Below are 19,726 nucleotides of genomic sequence, written 5' to 3' on the forward strand. Positions count from 1 at the left end.
ATTAAGTTAAACATTAAGCACAATATGCCTAAATAAATACAGTTCTGTTTTATAGCACAGAGGGATGCGTCATCATAGTGCCTTGCTGAGATTATGTGTGTGTGTGTGTGTGTTTTCTGGGTTGCTCCAGTCATACCCTCTGAGCTGGATTTGGAACCCAATCACAAAGTCACCTTGAACAGTCCCAGATTCCCTCTCTTGCTGTCTGCAATCCAGCCTAATTCCTCCACTGAGACGGTTTTCATCCAGCCCACAGCAAAACCACACGAGGAAGAACTTACTGTCCACTGACAGCAGTTCTTAGGGAGAATGCTGAAACAATAGGGCTGATACAGGATAAACTGTTTGATAAATAAATTTAAAAAGTAAAGAAGTATGGTTAATGTTGGGGTATGCATTTGAATACATTTGCACTTTTTTTTTTTTTTTGGAAGGGACAACTCACCCCAAAATGATAATTATGCATTTTATTATCTTTTATTTAATTCTATCTAATTCTGAATGAGTGTGACACTCATTTAGTGAACAAAAAAAATAATAATTTTTTTTTTAATAATCTCTGTCTTTTCTGAACTTTTTCAGTGTATTTTCTAACTTTGCATTCAGTGAAAGTCAAGCCACATTTATTTATATAGAGCTTTATATAATACAAACTTTCAAAGCAGCTTCACATTAATAATCAGGAAAATAACCGTGTTAAAATTCATTAAAAAATAAAATTTCAGCTGTAAAGCAGCTCTATAAGACAAAAGTGTCGTTATTTAGCTCAATTTAGAACAAGTTTTGTTCTCATCTGACAGTGTAAGTGTTAAATCGATAATATTGCATATTTATTGTCTTTTAAACCAATGTTGTTTTAGTTCAGTTCAATAACAGTGTTAGCGATGCAAAGTTCAACAATTATGAAACAACTTCTATTCAGCTGTACAACAGCTCTACAGAAGACACTAGTGTCATTATCCAGTTCAATTCGGTTTATTCTCATCCAATAATATCACTGATTATTAATTGTCTTTTAAACACCAATGTCAGTGAAAGTCAATAGGGTTCAATATTGCTTCTTATTTTGATACTGCAGAAGCAAGTCAGGTTTGAAATGGCAAGTGAATGATCATTTTTGAGTGCACTACCTCATTTTAATCAATCAAAGTTCAATTATTAGCTTCGGCACACCTTCAGTTGTGAAGTGTGTGAGAGACTGTGTGTGTGCATTTGTTTCAATCATTACGGACTATAAACCCAAAGATGGCGCAACGTCTGGGCTCAGCACTGTCCCTGTGTCCAGTGCAGCAATCTATGGAGATTTATGTTTACAGCACACAACTGTCACGGAGAAATGAGATAAACCTGTGTGCACACACACAAAGTGTTTCGTATTCCTGTCTTTTACAGGATGTTTCTTGCACCGCAAGTCCCTTGTTTGTGAGACCGCCGTGTGCATTCAATAAGTCACTGCAAACAGTCGCCCGTAAATCCAAGATAGTGTTGGACACAGCAACAGTCTCCACTGAAACATGTTTCTTGTTAAGGAAAATGTTATTAAGGGATGCTTTTAAAAGGTTTCAGGCCGTTCACCTCGTGTTTCAAAGGAATAAACATTAAACAAGGGCGACATCTGTTTTTATACCAACAGATGCGATTTAACCAACTTCAGTCTAACAAGCAATGTGTTGACTGCATCAAATAATCGTTTTTTTCTCTTTCTTCTGTAGCCCGCTTGAATTCTCTCACTCTCTTTCTCCCCGTCTGGCGCTATGCTAATTAACATTACTGGGAACGCGAAATGCAAAAAGGAGACTGGGATTACTTAGATAAGAATCAACGAACACAAAGCGGCTAAAAGAAAGTCATTTAAATTCTAATAATGCGAAACTGTTAGAACATTCTCACTGATGCATTGCAACAATTTTGCTCTCTACAGTCTTCATAAATCCTATTTATTCTTTTATGGTGCACAAGCTAAGACTCTCTGAAACAGAGGTGCCTGTTGGGCTGGATGGGATTTTTTTTGCTTGCATTTTTCTGGTCTCGGGGTGCAAGGAATTGATGAAATATTATATGGAATATTGCCACAGAAATAGCTGGCGTATAAAGTACCCTAGTGAAAAATAGATATGCTAAAATGTATTTGAAATACATTTATTTCAGGCTAAGTATACTATAAATGCATTTACATTTTTATGTACTTAATAAAAATACCCTGCAATTGTACTTTCAGCTAAATCGGAACAACTATTTTTCTACTTAATGCACTTTAATTGTGTGGAAGTAGTGCTGAAGTCCAACTAAAGATATACTGAAGTATATTTGATTGTGCTAAAGTGGAATTATTGCAAGTGTACTTTAGGTATCTTGCATCTTGCATTTAAAGACTGGTTTTATTCAAAGCTCATACAGTCCTCAACTAGTGACATTAAAACACATTTTAGGCTTAATATTAAGTTAATATTAAGTAGTACTCCAAATAAAGTTTAATTATAATTTTTATATCAGTGAGTGTAGAGCGATATGTCAGTAAATATGTTAATAAATTTGAACTATATTTAGTATGAAATATCCATATTTTAAATATATTACTTTTCTACTGGGGTATGTATTCTAAAAAACTGCAGAGAAACCATAAAGAGACCAAGAGATCAAAACATAATATCTTTGCAAACTGCATTAATAGTCAAATCGTCCTGTCTTTCCTAATTAATTAGTCTATCTATTTTTGATAAATACATTCTATGCTTTTTATATGCTATATCATGACCTACACATTCTCCCCTTTTTAGTCAGCTAGCATAAAAATGTTAACATTAAAACACACAACTCACCTCTTGCCTCTTAAACCTCTTAAAACCTTCAGAATGAATAAGAACAGAATGCAATTCACTCCATCGTGGATGATTTATAACAAGCACCAGCCTTTCTGCCACTGTCCACTTTTTTTTTTTAGTGCTGGTTGAAAACTCTCCCCTTGTTTCACCTAGCTAACGTTTCTCGTTCCACTAATGGTCTGAGTGGTGGCTTGACGTCCTCAGATGTTACATGGCATTTATATGGTGCTCATTCACCTCGTGGACGTAAAGTAGCAGGACTATGAAGCCACAGGGAGAAAGCCTCTGCTAGGCTACATAACCCTGTCACAACCCTTTAACATCCCTGCTACCATCAAACTGAAATGAAACCGGTCTGTGTTAGAATTGGATGTGCTAAAGTTTGGTGAAGATGGTTAGGATGGAGATCAACAAAAATGTTAGCTAAAACTCAACCAAGAATAAAAAAATTCAAAATTCAAAAGCAAAATTCTGAATTGAGAACCTGGCTTCCTTTCAAATTCATGAGTGTGTATTTGAATTGAATTGGCCTCATCATGCAGGAAGTCCAATTAGAATTACAGGAAGAGGAAGATGAGATGATTAATCTATGTCAGTTAAAAAAAATCTAGTTTTAGTTAATTCTACTTCCTTACAGTTGAATTTGACTTGACATTCTGCATCCTGTTTGCTACCTCAGTTCAAATTCTGGAATTTAAAAAGCATTCTCAAATTAATTATGAATGGTGCACAACCCTGGTCTCTTTTCTACTTGCCATGCATATCATTGCCCCTAGACTGCAGAAGGAGGGCTGTCTAACACGCTCTGGAGTTGATGATCCAGGGGTGGAGAGGCCCCTCTTTTGGCCCCTGTCTCACCCCAGTGCCCTCTTCTCCACTCCCCACTAAACTGACATCTGCCGGATGAGTCTGCACAGCTGTGGCGGAGCAGGTCACCAACCGGGCCAAAGGTCTGGTCTCGTTCTGGCCTGGGAGGAATCTCTATACAGAAACCTGCCGACATTCCCGAAGCCAAACCAGTGGGAACTTCTGTGAAACACCCCTAATGGTAACTGCATGAAGAAGACCTGCATTCTTGCTATGAAACAGCATGTCATACTGTATTTTATTAGAACACTCGAAAAAGTCTCTGCCAAAGCAGCTGCCATAAATTGGCATGTATGAGCCCTGGAATGTCTTGTTGGGTCTTGTGCCAAACTCGGACACCTTGTTGAATTAGTGTTTTTGGGTGGGTTAAACGCATTATCAAGTACCCTTTAATGTCAGTCCAATGGGAGGTCAAAGTGTGAGATACGATGAACTGCACTTTTATGAGTAAATCTATGTAAGTACTATACCAGGCTGACTCCTTTAACAGTTAAAAAAATCAATGAAATGCCACAATCCCCCCTTAACACTAGACCGAGCAGAGAACAACATTGAAGACCCATGGCCAATATTTACTGTGCTTAACCAGAGTCACTTTCTTAGGGTGACCTTTTTGAAAGATTCAGCTTGAGTTGACCTTTGAGGACTTTCAAAGTGTTCCAGAATTAGATTATGAGAAAAACTACATTAACAAATTATATCCATGACTCAAATACCTCAGCTTTTCACATGATATCTCTTTAACCCTATTATGCGAGAAGGGGGAGATGTGTCCTTTTGGTTATTCGGCCTTGTTCAAGGTTTTCTTTGGGTCCTATCTCTTGTCATTTGCATCAGTTACGATAAATACGCCAAGCACCCCCGGGCGATTCTTGCGGGCCAAGAAATGCACAATTGACCTACAAATGTGGCTCATCGGTTGCCATAACATGCTGGAACCGAAGACACTTGTGTTTGACAAGCATGTTGTTTTTCATTGACCAATTAGAGGTGTTTTTTCACACCCTTGGTTTTATGTTCATTATTATCACAGCTAATATGGATGGTAGAGTTCTAGTTGTTTAACTCGGCGTTTTCCCTTTCTTTCCCTTTCGAAATCCCCAAGACACTTCTACCTTTCGTGATGCTGTTTAAGTAATAATGAATGTTTTTACATACACCAGAGCTTACCAGACATAAACCTACAATCAATGCAAATCGGTCCCCTAAATACATCATGTGTGAAATATTGCGAGAAAACAAGCGTAGCATAAATCTCTCAAAATTCTCCCAAGAGTGTGGAAGCAACCATTTAGACACATACATCTTCTTCCTTGAATGCTCAGAGGCAGACAAAGACATATGTTAAATCAGTTGCCCTGCCGATGAGTATGTTCCGGTAAGGAACCTAAGCATAGGTACGGAGCGGGATCTACGGAGGGCGAAGTGAGGATGAGAGTTTGGAGAAACCTAGACCCCCTACCCCCACCTTGCCGAGTCTTTTACAAGCGCTTGATTGATTAATGTTGTTGTCAGGGAACAGAGTCCCCAGAGAGAACCAGAGGGATCCTTTCTGATATGTAGAGGGATTTACAAGTAGCGGCCAGCTTTCAAGTGCTGGGAAGCTATCGCCAGCCAAGGGAAGAGATGAGAAATCCATCAGGAATGCATTTTGTCTGTTCTTCTTTCTTCCCTTCTCTTTTTCCCCCATCCCTCTTTTTGTCTCCCACTAGCTCAGAGTGCAGCTGCTGCTATAATTCTACTGTATTTGCTTTGCGATGTTACATAAAACTACAGGGTTAACAAACTGTCAGGAAGCGTCCCGAAGACTCGGGTGAAAGCAATAGGGCAGGGCTCCAACTGTCATCTGACCAAGAGTGATGTACTCCCGGAGGGGAGGGGAGGTCAAACAATTAGTCTCCGCTGAATAAATAAATATAACAAACACCAGCAATAAACAGAGGCATCTAGATGACAAGAGAAGAAACAACTCCAACAGGAGGTCTAAAAGCCAATCAGATACATTCAAGGTCAATTGCAATTGTGAAACCATGCAGGGAAAGTACAAGTATCTGTGCGAGTGAGCGTATCCCACCTGTACACGAGCCTCGGTCAGTTTGGTCCTCTGTGCAAGCTCCTCTCTAGTGTAGATGTCAGGGTAGTGCGTCCTCTCAAAGGCCTTCTCGAGCTCCTCCAGCTGCTCTGCTGTGAAGGTGGTACGGCTGCGTCTCTGTTTCCTTTTCAGGGGCAGATCTGGCTCTGACTCCACTTCCGAGCCATCATCTGTACGGTTACCTGCGTACACAGTTTGGAAATAAGTTGTTGAGAGGCTTTGAACATCGGCACCAAGTCTCGGATGCTTTACAAAATGGCAAGTTATTTTTAAAAATGTAATATGTACAGCAACTGAAAATTTCAGCTGTCGCCAGTACGATGGCACACCGCGAATTTGTCAACGGAAAATGATCCTGAAAGCCGAGACCAGCTATCATGGCAATATTAATGCTTCCGTTATCTCGATGTGTCAATGGAGCCCTAGATACCTTTTTATTGGGTCTTATTCATATGTGAGAAGTCTTCAGACACATAATCCTGCCACTGAGCCCTGGAGAGGCCTGGGGGACGTAACTGTGAGGGTTAGGGTAATCTACACCAGACACCTTGCTCTAGCACGTCCGCCTTATTCTCTCTGTAGCGGGCTGGGGCTAGCTCCTAAGAGCAAATGTTTGAAATAAGAATGTATGAGACTTCTGGGCCATTGAATCCCTCTCTTTGTGTTTCAAGTTAGTGTTCGAAATATATTACAACATATTTTACATTACTTTTTTTCAGGCACTCAGTCAAAGACAAGTGCAGATCGCAGTTGGCAGTTTGCATTTTAGCCAGAGGAGTATTTCCCCGGCACAAAGACGAACACTACTACGACCGAGCCAAGAGGAGCGTTTGTAAGGAGAGATATGGAGTGCGTTAAGATATATTACTGAAATACATTACCATGATAATTGATTCTAAAATTGCATCATACTTTATTTGTGAGCCACCTCTGTATATCTATTCATGGCAGCAGAAAGCTCGTGAAAGGTCCTGTCACAAAAATCACACTTTTACATTTGCTTTCTTAAAACGCATGAGTGCTAACAAGCAGTGTAGCTTGAGTCTTGCTCCAGGCCCTTTGGTCTTGCATCATCCACGGGGGAAAGACAGAAAGAAGGGCTCTGAGCTCCTTCCCCCGCAACGCCACAGCTGCCACGACGGAAACAAATCTCCTTTGAGCCATCGTGCGCGCTCTCTGCCCACTGCTGATCAGCAGGTTCCTGCACCCTGGACCACTTCACACAAGTTTTCCTGCATCTCCGTTTTCTTCTGCCAGACCGGAGCCTGATCATCTCTCTCAAACCCCCATCTGCCAGGCCTCTTCTACGGCTGATAGGCTGCCAGGAAAAGAGGTTACAAAAAGGCCTGTGGGAGAGTGCTAGTGTGTGTATATTAGTATGTGCATGGGCGTGCGAGTATGTCCGTGCGTATCGACGAATGCATTCTTGGTGCATGTGCGAGAATTGGGTGCACTTGAAACTGACAATGGGGGGGAAAACAATCCCCCAGCGTAATGCAACTACCAACAACAAAAAGAACCAAACTGCGGGTCTGCAAGTGTGTTTGTGCATGCTTGCGTATCCATACATGCATTCTTCTTGTTGCATGTCAATTTTCGTTCACCAAATAAATGCAGAAATGAAATTGCAGATTATATATAAAGAACCCAACTCTGGGCGAGTAAGTATGTTGGGTATCAACAAATGCATTCTTCTTGGTGCATGTGGAAGTGCGTAGAAAAAGACAAAGAAGAAAAACACCTATATATTGTTTTTAAACCAGGTAACTGCATACTGTATGTATAAAAGACAAAGCAAGCTATGGTCTTGTGTATTTACACACATTCTTCTAGGTGTGTGTCAATTTTGGTGGCATCAAAAGTACCAGTTATCAATAAAAAGAACCTAAATCTGGCAGTGCAAGTATGTTAGTGCATACTTGCATATCAGCAAATGCATTCTTCTTGTTGCATGTGGAAGTACATGGAAATTACAGAACAGACTAGGGTCTTATTTATTCACACATGCATTCCTCTTGGTGCACGTGCAAGTATTTGGTGCAACTACATCAACAATAGAAGAAAAACTCCCTTCCGCAACGCAACCGCTTCAAGACGCACCAAACTGCTGCAGTCTCCAGACCAGCTCTGGAGTTTAATTAAACATGGAATTAACGGATTATATGGAGACTATCATTACAGACCACTCGAGCAGTCTTCACAGAATGTCTTTTTGTCTCCCCAAGCTCTGGCTCAATGATTCTCAATGGATTACATGCGACCGCAGGACATGAGTCCGCATTCATTAAATCAATTCCTCCATCTTCCCCCTTTTAATAAAGATAGATTTTTTTACAACACTGCCTGGCACTCCAGCACACGAACAAAATCTTGAATATACAAAGTTGAATATGTACATATCCTGGATATCCCTTTGTTGGTTTTCATGAGGATGCGCCAGAGCGATTTGTTGCTAACACACCATGACAACACTTGAGACTTGTGCAGTGGTCTACGGATCACTTTCCAAAGTCACCTCGGCATCCTGAGGGGGAGGGAAAGACGTGCCGCTGTGATTTTTGTTTCATTGCACAGTTTCGGCACATGATTCATGAGGCAAGATTCTGTCAGCGTATCCTGCCCTTGTGTCTCTTTGGTTTTTTCTGTCCACACGTTTGATGCATCAAAGCCTTTTCACTTATAATTACAAATGTACTGTAACCATATCAAATCCCACTGCACGTCTTTTGTATTGAAATATTTTACAAAACACACGTAATCAGCGGGCAAACTCAGAAACAAAACTCAGGTTGTTGTTGTCATTTCACAAGCTCTAGCTCAGCTGTCTTGCAAGCCCAAGACTGAAGGTCAACAGGCTATGGAGACAGATCAGCCTCAAAAATAACACATTTGCAAAACAAAATTCATAAATGCACAGCACAATTTACATTTACAAAATCCGATTCGTAAATTCAAAACACAATTCATAAATACACAAGTAAAAGCATAAATATTTCCCCAAATGCTCACACAAATGCATCTTACCTAAATAAATTTAAAATGTTTACACAAATATGTATATACAAATTTCTTGAATTAATTTCCATCACACATGAATGATGTTACATGTATTTATGAATCGTTGAATCTGCATTTGCAAATCGTCACATGTGCGTGGACTGCTTTGAATTTGTGTGCGGTATTTTTGAGACCTTCCTGGCAGGTTAAGATTCATAAATATCTTTTTTTGGAGGATGTTCCGTTCAGCCAATCGCGGTGAGCTTTTAATCCACCAATCAAAACACTCCTTACTGAACAGACTCAAGAAGCTCAACGCTGCACTTGTACTGTGCATTGTTCCATGATTGGGTCCTTGATGATATATACATATTTGTGTAAACATTTTAAATTTATTTAGGTAAGATGCATTTGTGTGAGCATTTGGAGAAATATTTATGCTTTTACTTGTGTATTTATGAATTGTGTTTTGAATTTACGAATCGGATTTTGTAAATGTAAATTGTGCTGTGCATTTATGAATTTTGTTTTGCAAATGTGTTATTTTTGAGGCTGATCTGTCTCCATAACAGGCCCCCTGACAACAGCAAAGGATTATGGTAATGAAACAGATGCTGGCAGAGATAGAGCAGTGAGAGGGGCATGATACAGGCCTCATCTCTGTCCCAAAGATGTCCACTGATTGGGATGCTAGCTTCTATCAAGAGAACAGAAGCCCCAAATGGGTTCAGATAGGTTATGGCAAACATGTAATATGCTACAAACATATGTGTTATGCTAATGTGCTGCTTCTCCGCTGCTAATATGACCGTGGAGAAGCTGACTAAAAGGCTAAAAGTATACAAAACTTTAAACTCTTGTGTAGCTATTATAACTAAATTTCCATTCGCTCTCATTCCTTGTTTAAAAAAGCACTACATTTAACCACAGTAATCAGGGGACCAAAAAAAGCAGCAGTTAATTTGCACTTTAAACACAGTTAAGCTCAAGAAGATGTGAGGTCAATTCACAAGAACTCTTCCCTGTTTTAAAACAATAAGGTACATCCTGACTAATCCGCCTCACAATAACCGAGCTGTAATTCTATTTGAGGGTTCTGGGGATATTGATAAAGTCCTCTGCTCACTTATCAGCCAATTAAAGCCTAATTATGTTCCATTCATTCTGTGCTACAGCCTGGCTGTTTTTCCTCCAGGGCCCAACGTGATCTTTAACAAAATGCTGACTTTGTGCCGAGTATTTCATTTGCAACAAAATCAGGTGCGTACAGAAGGCTCTGACAAATTTTAGATCGCATTTCATTTAAAAACCAAACCCGTATGAAGCAGAAGGCTAGAAGCAGATAAACCGTTACGAGTAGGTTCTCTGCTTCTTGGCTACATGAATCACTAAAGCCAAATCTCATCCATTTAGGGCCCATTATCTGCAACAGTTAAGCCAACATACACATTTAGCTCAATTTAGCAGTCGTTTACGTTGGCTTTAAGGGATAGTTCACCGCAAAATGAAGATTCTGTCATCATTTACGCATCCTCATGATGCTCCAAACTTGTATGACTTTCTTTCTTCTGTGAAACACAGATATTTTAAAGAACGTTGAGTTCCAAACAACATTAGACCCCATTGACCTTCACTGTATGGAAAAATCTATATTTTAAAAATATCCACTTTTGTGTTTGAAATGTGACCATATTACAAAATTCCTTGCTAGTTAACAGGTGAATTAAAGACAGTTCTGAAATGACCTTGTGTATTAATATTTCCTTTTTTCAGCAGCTTGCATGCCACTGAAGAACCATTTTGGGTTCCTCAAAGAAAACTTCAGTGAAAAGTTCTTAAAAGAACATTTTAAAAATAAGATTTTACACTGTAAACAACATTCTGTCCAATTGAAAGGTTCTATTGATGTTAATGGTTCTTAATAGAACCATCAACTCCAATAAATAACTTTTATTTTTATTTTAACATTAATGTTAACAGCACAGTAATTTATGATGTCTCTTTTCTTCTCTAAGGGCTTTAATCAACGTATGTTGAGTATGTTAACTAAGTCATTTGTCTAAATAAATAAATATATAAACATCTTTGGTCTGCTTAAAAAGAGAGATGACACTAACAAAAAAGTACCACGTTACTTTAGTCATTTAGTAGCATGGACTGATACCATCACTGTACCATGCTATACACCACAGCTTTTGTCTGTAGAACACATTCAAGAAATGGTGAATAACTGCTTAAAATCCCAGCTAAAAACTGTCTCTTTGTCCGACTGATCTATCTTTATCATTTTAAATATATCACCCAACAGCATCAAAAGTGATTTGCACAGCTCGTCTGAAAATAGAGTTTCGATATATCATTACCAAACCTAAAAGGATGTCAAAGATCCTTATAAAAAAAAAAGACAATTGAAAAGCACGAATCAAAGTGCAGCTTTTGACATCATCAGAATCCCAGGAATTAGTCAGGGATGGCGGATAATAAAAAGCCTCCATGACACAGTGAGAAGGAGGTAGAAGCGTCTCCAACCTCATCTGCTAAGATTGCCTTTGAATCAGTATTAGCTCAACATTACGGCAAAATTCAATGCAGCCTTTTTTTAAATACCGTAACCAATGTCCTCAATATCAGCTGTACCTTGCAAACTACCCAAGACAGAGTGACAAAAACAGACAGGGCTTTTTGCAGTGCGGCATTAACTCATAATGGCTCATTTTGAAAAGCATATTAGTTCCAGCATAATTACAATCAAGTCTTACGCTTGCTATTTTACAGGCATTCAATAGGACCAGCCTCAGAGCTGCAAATGACACCAGTTGAGTGTAACTGACAACACATCTTTCCCTCTTTTTTTTTTTTTTCCTTCGGCATCTTCCTAAACCCCCCACATTCCCACAGGACAAAAATAACAGCATCCCTGCTTACATTTTTGTTTACATGTTTATTTTGTACATGCCTTTGTGAGAGTCACTAGAGCAATTATACTTTTTGTCACTCTTGGAGGAGGAGAGGGAAATCATAATGAGCCGAGTTTTCGCCGTGCGATCTGATTTGATATCTCTGACATCCATCTGCCTCTCTTTGCTATCTCTTTGGCTCACGGCCTGAATATAAAACTCAGCGTGTTTCCTCAGGTCTGTTTAGGGATTGAACCTTTGATACTGCTGTGCCTATGGTGGGAGAGGGAGGTGGAGAATTGGGGGGGGCGGATTTACAGCAAGATCAAATAAATGACAGAAAAATTTGCATTGTTGAAGATGGAGCTGAACGTACTTTTCCGGTCCTGCCCCCACAGGGTTAAGCCATTCTGACGAAATGTTCAAACAAAAAAAAAGTAAATGAAAAGGCTAGGATTACCAATTACATATGCTTATATATACATAACTATGATGCAATATTGCATGTTGAAGAGTATCTGGAGGAAGGTTGCTCGGTTATCATTCATTACACCTAAAGTTTCCTTTAAAATATTAAAATAATCAAGGCTAGTTATGTAAATGGAAAGTGAAAAGCAGCTCAGTTCATTTAGCCTCAACAAAATGAATGAGAAATCTTCATATTGAGATCTCTGACCTTTGATTAGAGACCATGGCATTTTAGAAAATTTGAGCAAATGTTGAGATCTCTTCTGAAATGCCAATTACAAGAGACCTTTCTTCAAGAGAAACATCTGAAAAGCAGGAGATGCTGTCAAAAGTCTACATTTTGTTCTCCATTATATCTCATCGTCGCTGTCTATGAGAAACAATCGAAACATCAGAGAGATATCCATGAGTTGCTTTCCTACAGACAACACTGGAGAGAAACAATGCTCATCAGATGCATTTACATGCACTTTCAGCCAGACTAAAGCAATAAAGTCTTTGAAAATGTCATGTAAATGCATTAGTCTGACTGAAATCAGTGCAAGTCAGACCGGCAGGCCTAGATAATGTGGGTCAGCCTCACCCAGCATATAAACACCTGCACGCTTGCTTCAAATATTTGACTACTCAAAAACTTTAAACATGTTGCTCTATTGAATTATTGAGTCGAAATACTCCAAACCACACATAACCAAATGCTAACATAATGCAATCCATTGCTCAGCACTTTTTCATGCAGTCACAAACACGAGCTAAAACTATATATTTATGCAAAGCAACTAACAGAAGTCAACGATCTTGTGTCTCATTGCCATTGTCAAAAGCAGTCTCGCAGGATCGTTCCTCTTTCGCTTCCCCTTTCACAACATTCGGGATAAAAATCACATCCTTTAGAAATGACGAGAGCGGCGGAGAGAAAGACGAGCCCAAAGAAAACAGACGAAAGGAAAAAAGAGCAAAAGGAGGGGAGGGTCTATAATCTTTGGCTCCCACAACAAACAATTAGACCTTTTTTCTTTCAAGAAAAGGTTGAAAAAAGCGGTTTAAGAGAGGGGCAGAAGAAGCAGCAAAGGCGTTGGTCTTTTATGGCTCTTGTCATGTGCGTGTAGGCACAGGGCGGCCATAGGAACACACACCTAAGGTCCAACAACAGGCTGGGCCCCGGGCCTCTTTGCGCTTTCACTATTTGTGGCTTAATCAGAGTACCAGAAGGTACAAAACTGGCATGGGTGACCCATAGCTTGCTCTTTCAAAGCTCAGGAGATCTACTGGAGACCTCTGTTGCGATTCATCTAAAAATAAAGGTTCCAAAATGGTGTTTTCAAAAGCGTCATAAAAGAACCATTTTCAACAGAACCATTTTTACTTCACATGAAGAACATTTCAAAAATCTAAAGAAACTTTTTCCACTATAAAGAAGCTTTTGTGCATTGGAAAAGTTAAAGGTTGTTCATGGATCTATCAATGCCAATGAAGAACCTTTTTAAAAGAGTGTACTGTATATACCCTAAAGCTCTTCCTATTTCTCCTGAAATTCTACAAAAAAGGGAAAAAATGAAATGAGACAATTATTGTAAAAGTACAGAGTTTAGAAGAATTGAATGAGAAATGTTCATATTGACACAGTGGATACTACATGAAATTCCCAAGACATTCTTCAGGACATAAGGAGGTCTTTAATATTTCATGTTTTCTGAGTTTACATCAGCTCGCAGTCACAGCAGCTGATGGTAAAGTCAGAGATCAGCACTCTATATTGTATCTTCGGACCGTAAGGGTATTTCAAAATGAGAGTGTACATTCCCCTAGGGAGGGTCCGACAGGAGACGCCTTAAATAAACCCATTAGTTAAAAATGGAAGGCTTGGCTTTTTTTCCCTTTGAAGTTACAGGGACCGCTTGCTTTCCACCGCTCGCAGTCTCTCTACGCTCACCGGTCAGTGCCTGCATATTTTTGAACTTGCTGGAAAGACGAAACACATTTCTGATTTGCAACACTCAGTGAACGTGTTTATTGTCTTTCGGTACAGCCTTAAAAATGAACGGCCACACGTTGCATAGAACGAAAATAATGAAGAATCCATTTGCAAAGCAGGTCAAAAGCATAATGGGCGATGTTATGGCCGTAAGTAGCATGGGCTAATGGTGATTTTAAAGCAGTCGAGCATGGTGTGAATGGCTCTAATTCATCAGCTCTCTGACTGGGCACACGGCTCTAAAGTTAATTAGTGTTGCACATTATGTGGAGCATTTTCTCCATTGTAATGAAATTAGTGAGAATGCTTGCTGTACTTTCTAACACGCCTTGGTGTAACAGGGGATGACAATAATCCGGCAGTGTCCGTGCCAGCTGTCAAAAACTTTGACATCTATGGCAGGCGGGAAAAACGCAGGGGGGGGGATTTAGACATTTTTTAGACATTTAGCTCTATTATGATCCTGTGTTTTCTTCTTACATGGGTTGTGAAGAAAACAGAAACTCTTTTAACACAGAATAACCATTCCCCCCCAATGTTATGTCTGTCACTGAACGTGGCATGCATTTCAAGTGAATCCCTTCTGATTTATCAGTCAAGAAATCATAACGTGCCAAATGTTTTCCTAAGCAGCGGTTAAATATAAATAGACCACAAATATAATACATATAAATAAATATATAACAAATTAAATATAATCCACACAGATCTTAGGAGACACCGGATCCAATCAAAACAAAGCCAAACAAGCCAATCTTTAAATATACTGCTTTGTTTATAAGAGTAAAAATGATATGATGTTGAGGATGGGTGAAATTTTTTTTACATGTTCTAGTTTAAAAAAAAAAAAGGCAATTTACAAAAACAGTACTATTCAGAGAAGAATTTTCAGTGATTGTAGGAAGTTAATTCATAAAATGCCAGACAGTGGAAATCACACTGATATATCTGCGGCACATTTAACTGAAGACTGATGAATTGCATGCCACATATTTACCACTGATTTACAATCCCAATTCTACTCCTTATACAGTATGAGTAAAATGGACCACATTTTCACTGATGATTCTCTATTTTAACAATGCAGCAAATTTAAAGAATTTAGCACAATGAAACTTGAAGCAATGAGTGAAATTATAAGTCTATGCCAACAAGTGGTGACCTTTTTAAACGTTAATCTGAAACATAAAATTAAACATTAATCTTGCAGATGCAAAAAAACAAACAAAAAAGGCAATTACAAAACAAAGAGAAAATGTCTCTTTTTCTCATCATGTGAAAACAAAGACTAAATGGGTTCATCTATTTCACCTGTGTTGAAATAAATATTTAAAGCTCTGTGTATAATATCCTCATATGTAGCAAGAAGCATTTTTTCAAAGGCAGACAATTCAATCAAAATCCTCACTTTGGACGATGTGCTTCAAATAAAACCCTGGAGGAAACAAGAGACACTTTTCCTTTCTATTTGTTTTCCGAGAGCTATCCTGAGTGTGTGACAAGAAAGGGGTCTAAAACAACCAATTAAAGCAAAATTGCCTTCACTCTTGGAAAAGCATTGAGTCAAAGCCCCATGGGAACTACTATGGAGCGCTGAGCACTCTTGTCCTTTCCAATGGCACGGTCAAGATCTACCAGACGAGCACAGATAGAAAGATAGATAAATGACTTTTGGAAACCTTGTGTTTCTTGTCAACACAAGCACTTACACGAGAATGCAACCCTGATGTCAACTCATTCCTTTACCAATATCTCCTCCTGCCTTTGAGTAAAACCTCTGTCAAATGAAAGGAAAGACTTGCCGACACCAACTGAGACCGATTACCACCTATGATTACAGAATTTGTCCAATCACAAAGTTTCCAAAATGTCCTATGCTGCAGAAAAAGGCATTAGAGTAGGGTGAACACAATAGAAAAGAAAAGTATATGAGATCTCGTTATTATATTAGTTGTTTAGCCTATAGACAGCAATGAGATGTGGAAATGGCTAATGTCTCCTCATTCTCAGAATCTTCAGTATGAACTCATTTCTTAATGAGTCAATGATCTGAGTTTCTATTCACAATAACTTTATAGCTCTCTTACTGTATGTCAGCAATGAACTTTGTGTATATTTTAAAGGAAACAAAGTTAACTAAGAAGGCTTCTGAGCTCAAACTATATAAAAAAAAACAAAATTATTCACCCTACATGTGTCATAAATACACATGCAACACGCAGAGCGCATTCAAAGAAAAACCCCCCCCGCCTCTTATGATTTGTGCCCAAATTGGATTGCCAATACCTATAATATCAAGAAAAACATCTCTAAGAAGAATGAAAAAATAACAATACAAAAGAAAAAAATGGGTACTTGAGATCCATCATGGCTTAGCCTAGAAAACTAACACATTATTGATCTTTTCTTGGGTTTCTTTCTCTCCGCTGTTTGTTTAGAGAAGCTTCATCCCCACTAATAGCTGCCTCAAAGCATAATCTCCCTCCTCCCCTCCACAACCTGTTCATGGTCCTCTTTTCATGGCATCTCATACAGTTAAAGTTAGCCGTCTCGCTGTGGTGAGGCTCCGAGAGCCAATTGTGTTGCTAATGTTGACACCTGCCAGAGCGGAGCCGAGTTGTTTACTGTGTAGGTTTAAATAAAACGTCTCAGACTTTTTGAGCCCCTTAAAAATGGAGAATAAATTATTGCAAATATCACATTATTTTAGAGGTTAATGTTAAAAAATAAATAAATAAATAAAAGAGGAAGCCATTTATCACTCGATACACACGCACCGTCCATGCAGGAATATTTTGAAAAGAACTGAATTCCTGTCACCATAGGGAGTGAGAGAAATGAGAAATGGAGGATGCCTCCCTGAGCCGTTTTCTTGAGGGTCACCCTACCTACCTCTGTTTCGAGGGAGTGGGGCTTAGTTTTCTACAACCATTCTTTTTTGCCAAAATGGGATTTCGTTTCCTGGGGTTGGTTCCCTGCTAATTAAGGTCACAGCTAAAGTAATGAAATTAAGAAGGACCACAAAGCAAAAAGGGAACCGAGGGGGTCCTTGCCAATAGTGCAGAAGCCCCTTCAGGAGGCTTGAAAGGAAAAAGCAATGCAGGAAATCAAATACTAACTCTGAGCTCTGAGAAGCGCCTGTTTATTTTATCCAGAATGCAAAAGGATGGAGTTTAGGTAGGAGACGGAATGCACTCAAGGATTGAGATATGTGCCTGAAGGACGGCTCTGGAGTCAAGGCATATAATTCTTTCATCATAAAGTGGTTATAGTACAGACAAAACTCAGTGTGAGTTCATTCTGGAGGGGGATATTGCCATACTTTTTGGGCAGTATTCTGGAAAAAAAAAATGCACATTTCTAAACCAACTGTTGGTTTATCCTTATCAATAGATGCTATTTGTGGCTTAATCAGAGTACCAGAAGGTACAAAACTGGCATGGGTGACCCATAGCTTGCTCTTTCAAAGCTCAGGAGATCTACTGGAGACCTCTGTTGCGATTCATCTAAAAATAAAGGTTCCAAAATGGTGTTTTCAAAAGCGTCATAAAAGAACCATTTTCAACAGAACCATTTTTACTTCACATGAAGAACATTTAAAAAATCTAAAGAAACTTTTTCCACTATAAAGAAGCTTTTGTGCATTGGAAAAGTTAAAGGTTGTTCATGGATCTATCAATGCCAATGAAGAACCTTTTTAAAAGAGTGTACTGTATATACCCTAAAGCTCTTCCTATTTCTCCTGAAATTCTACAAAAAAGGGAAAAAATGAAATGAGACAATTATTGTAAAAGTACAGAGTTTAGAAGAATTGAATGAGAAATGTTCATATTGACACAGTGGATACTACATGAAATTCCCAAGACATTCTTCAGGACATAAGGAGGTCTTTAATATTTCATGTTTTCTGAGTTTACATCAGCTCGCAGTCACAGCAGCTGATGGTAAAGTCAGAGATCAGCACTCTATATTGTATCTTCGGACCGTAAGGGTATTTCAAAATGAGAGTGTACATTCCCCTAGGGAGGGTCCGACAGGGGACGCCTTAAATAAACCCATTAGTTAAAAATGGAAGGCTTGGCTTTTTTTCCCTTTGAAGTTACAGGGACCGCTTGCTTTCCACCGCTCGCAGTCTCTCTACGCTCACCGGTCAGTGCCTGCATATTTTTGAACTTGCTGGAAAGACGAAACACATTTCTGATTTGCAACACTCAGTGAACGTGTTTATTGTCTTTCGGTACAGCCTTAAAAATGAACGGCCACACGTTGCATAGAACGAAAATAATGAAGAATCCATTTGCAAAGCAGGTCAAAAGCATAATGGGCGATGTTATGGCCGTAAGTAGCATGGGCTAATGGTGATTTTAAAGCAGTCGAGCATGGTGTGAATGGCTCTAATTCATCAGCTCTCTGACTGGGCACACGGCTCTAAAGTTAATTAGTGTTGCACATTATGTGGAGCATTTTCTCCATTGTAATGAAATTAGTGAGAATGCTTGCTGTACTTTCTAACACGCCTTGGTGTAACAGGGGATGACAATAATCCGGCAGTGTCCGTGCCAGCTGTCAAAAACTTTGACATCTATGGCAGGCGGGAAAAACGCAGGGGGGGGGATTTAGACATTTTTTAGACATTTAGCTCTATTATGATCCTGTGTTTTCTTCTTACATGGGTTGTGAAGAAAACAGAAACTCTTTTAACACAGAATAACCATTCCCCCCCAATGTTATGTCTGTCACTGAACGTGGCATGCATTTCAAGTGAATCCCTTCTGATTTATCAGTCAAGAAATCATAACGTGCCAAATGTTTTCCTAAGCAGCGGTTAAATATAAATAGACCACAAATATAATACATATAAATAAATATATAACAAATTAAATATAATCCACACAGATCTTAGGAGACACCGGATCCAATCAAAACAAAGCCAAACAAGCCAATCTTTAAATATACTGCTTTGTTTATAAGAGTAAAAATGATATGATGTTGAGGATGGGTGAAATTTTTTTTACATGTTCTAGTTTAAAAAAAAAAAAGGCAATTTACAAAAACAGTACTATTCAGAGAAGAATTTTCAGTGATTGTAGGAAGTTAATTCATAAAATGCCAGACAGTGGAAATCACACTGATATATCTGCGGCACATTTAACTGAAGACTGATGAATTGCATGCCACATATTTACCACTGATTTACAATCCCAATTCTACTCCTTATACAGTATGAGTAAAATGGACCACATTTTCACTGATGATTCTCTATTTTAACAATGCAGCAAATTTAAAGAATTTAGCACAATGAAACTTGAAGCAATGAGTGAAATTATAAGTCTATGCCAACAAGTGGTGACCTTTTTAAACGTTAATCTGAAACATAAAATTAAACATTAATCTTGCAGATGCAAAAAAACAAACAAAAAAGGCAATTACAAAACAAAGAGAAAATGTCTCTTTTTCTCATCATGTGAAAACAAAGACTAAATGGGTTCATCTATTTCACCTGTGTTGAAATAAATATTTAAAGCTCTGTGTATAATATCCTCATATGTAGCAAGAAGCATTTTTTCAAAGGCAGACAATTCAATCAAAATCCTCACTTTGGACGATG

General features: G+C 38.7%; 1 protein-coding gene across 1 annotated transcript in view; it reads right to left on the reverse strand.

Annotated features, from left to right (window-relative positions):
* Nucleotides 1–19,726, reverse strand: part of LOC107708260 (paired box protein Pax-7-like) — a 69,249-nt gene that overhangs the window by 36,284 nt on the left and 13,239 nt on the right. The window contains exon 5 of the mRNA XM_016512448.1: nucleotides 5,735–5,963. Coding sequence (XP_016367934.1) covers nucleotides 5,735–5,963 — 229 coding nt within the window. The remainder of the gene's footprint in view (nucleotides 1–5,734; nucleotides 5,964–19,726) is intronic.

Source organism: Sinocyclocheilus rhinocerous, unplaced genomic scaffold (assembly GCF_001515625.1).
Source record: "Sinocyclocheilus rhinocerous isolate Xijiao unplaced genomic scaffold, SAMN03320098_v1.1 scaffold2461, whole genome shotgun sequence".
In the NCBI taxonomy this organism is placed as follows: Eukaryota; Metazoa; Chordata; class Actinopteri; order Cypriniformes; family Cyprinidae; genus Sinocyclocheilus; species Sinocyclocheilus rhinocerous.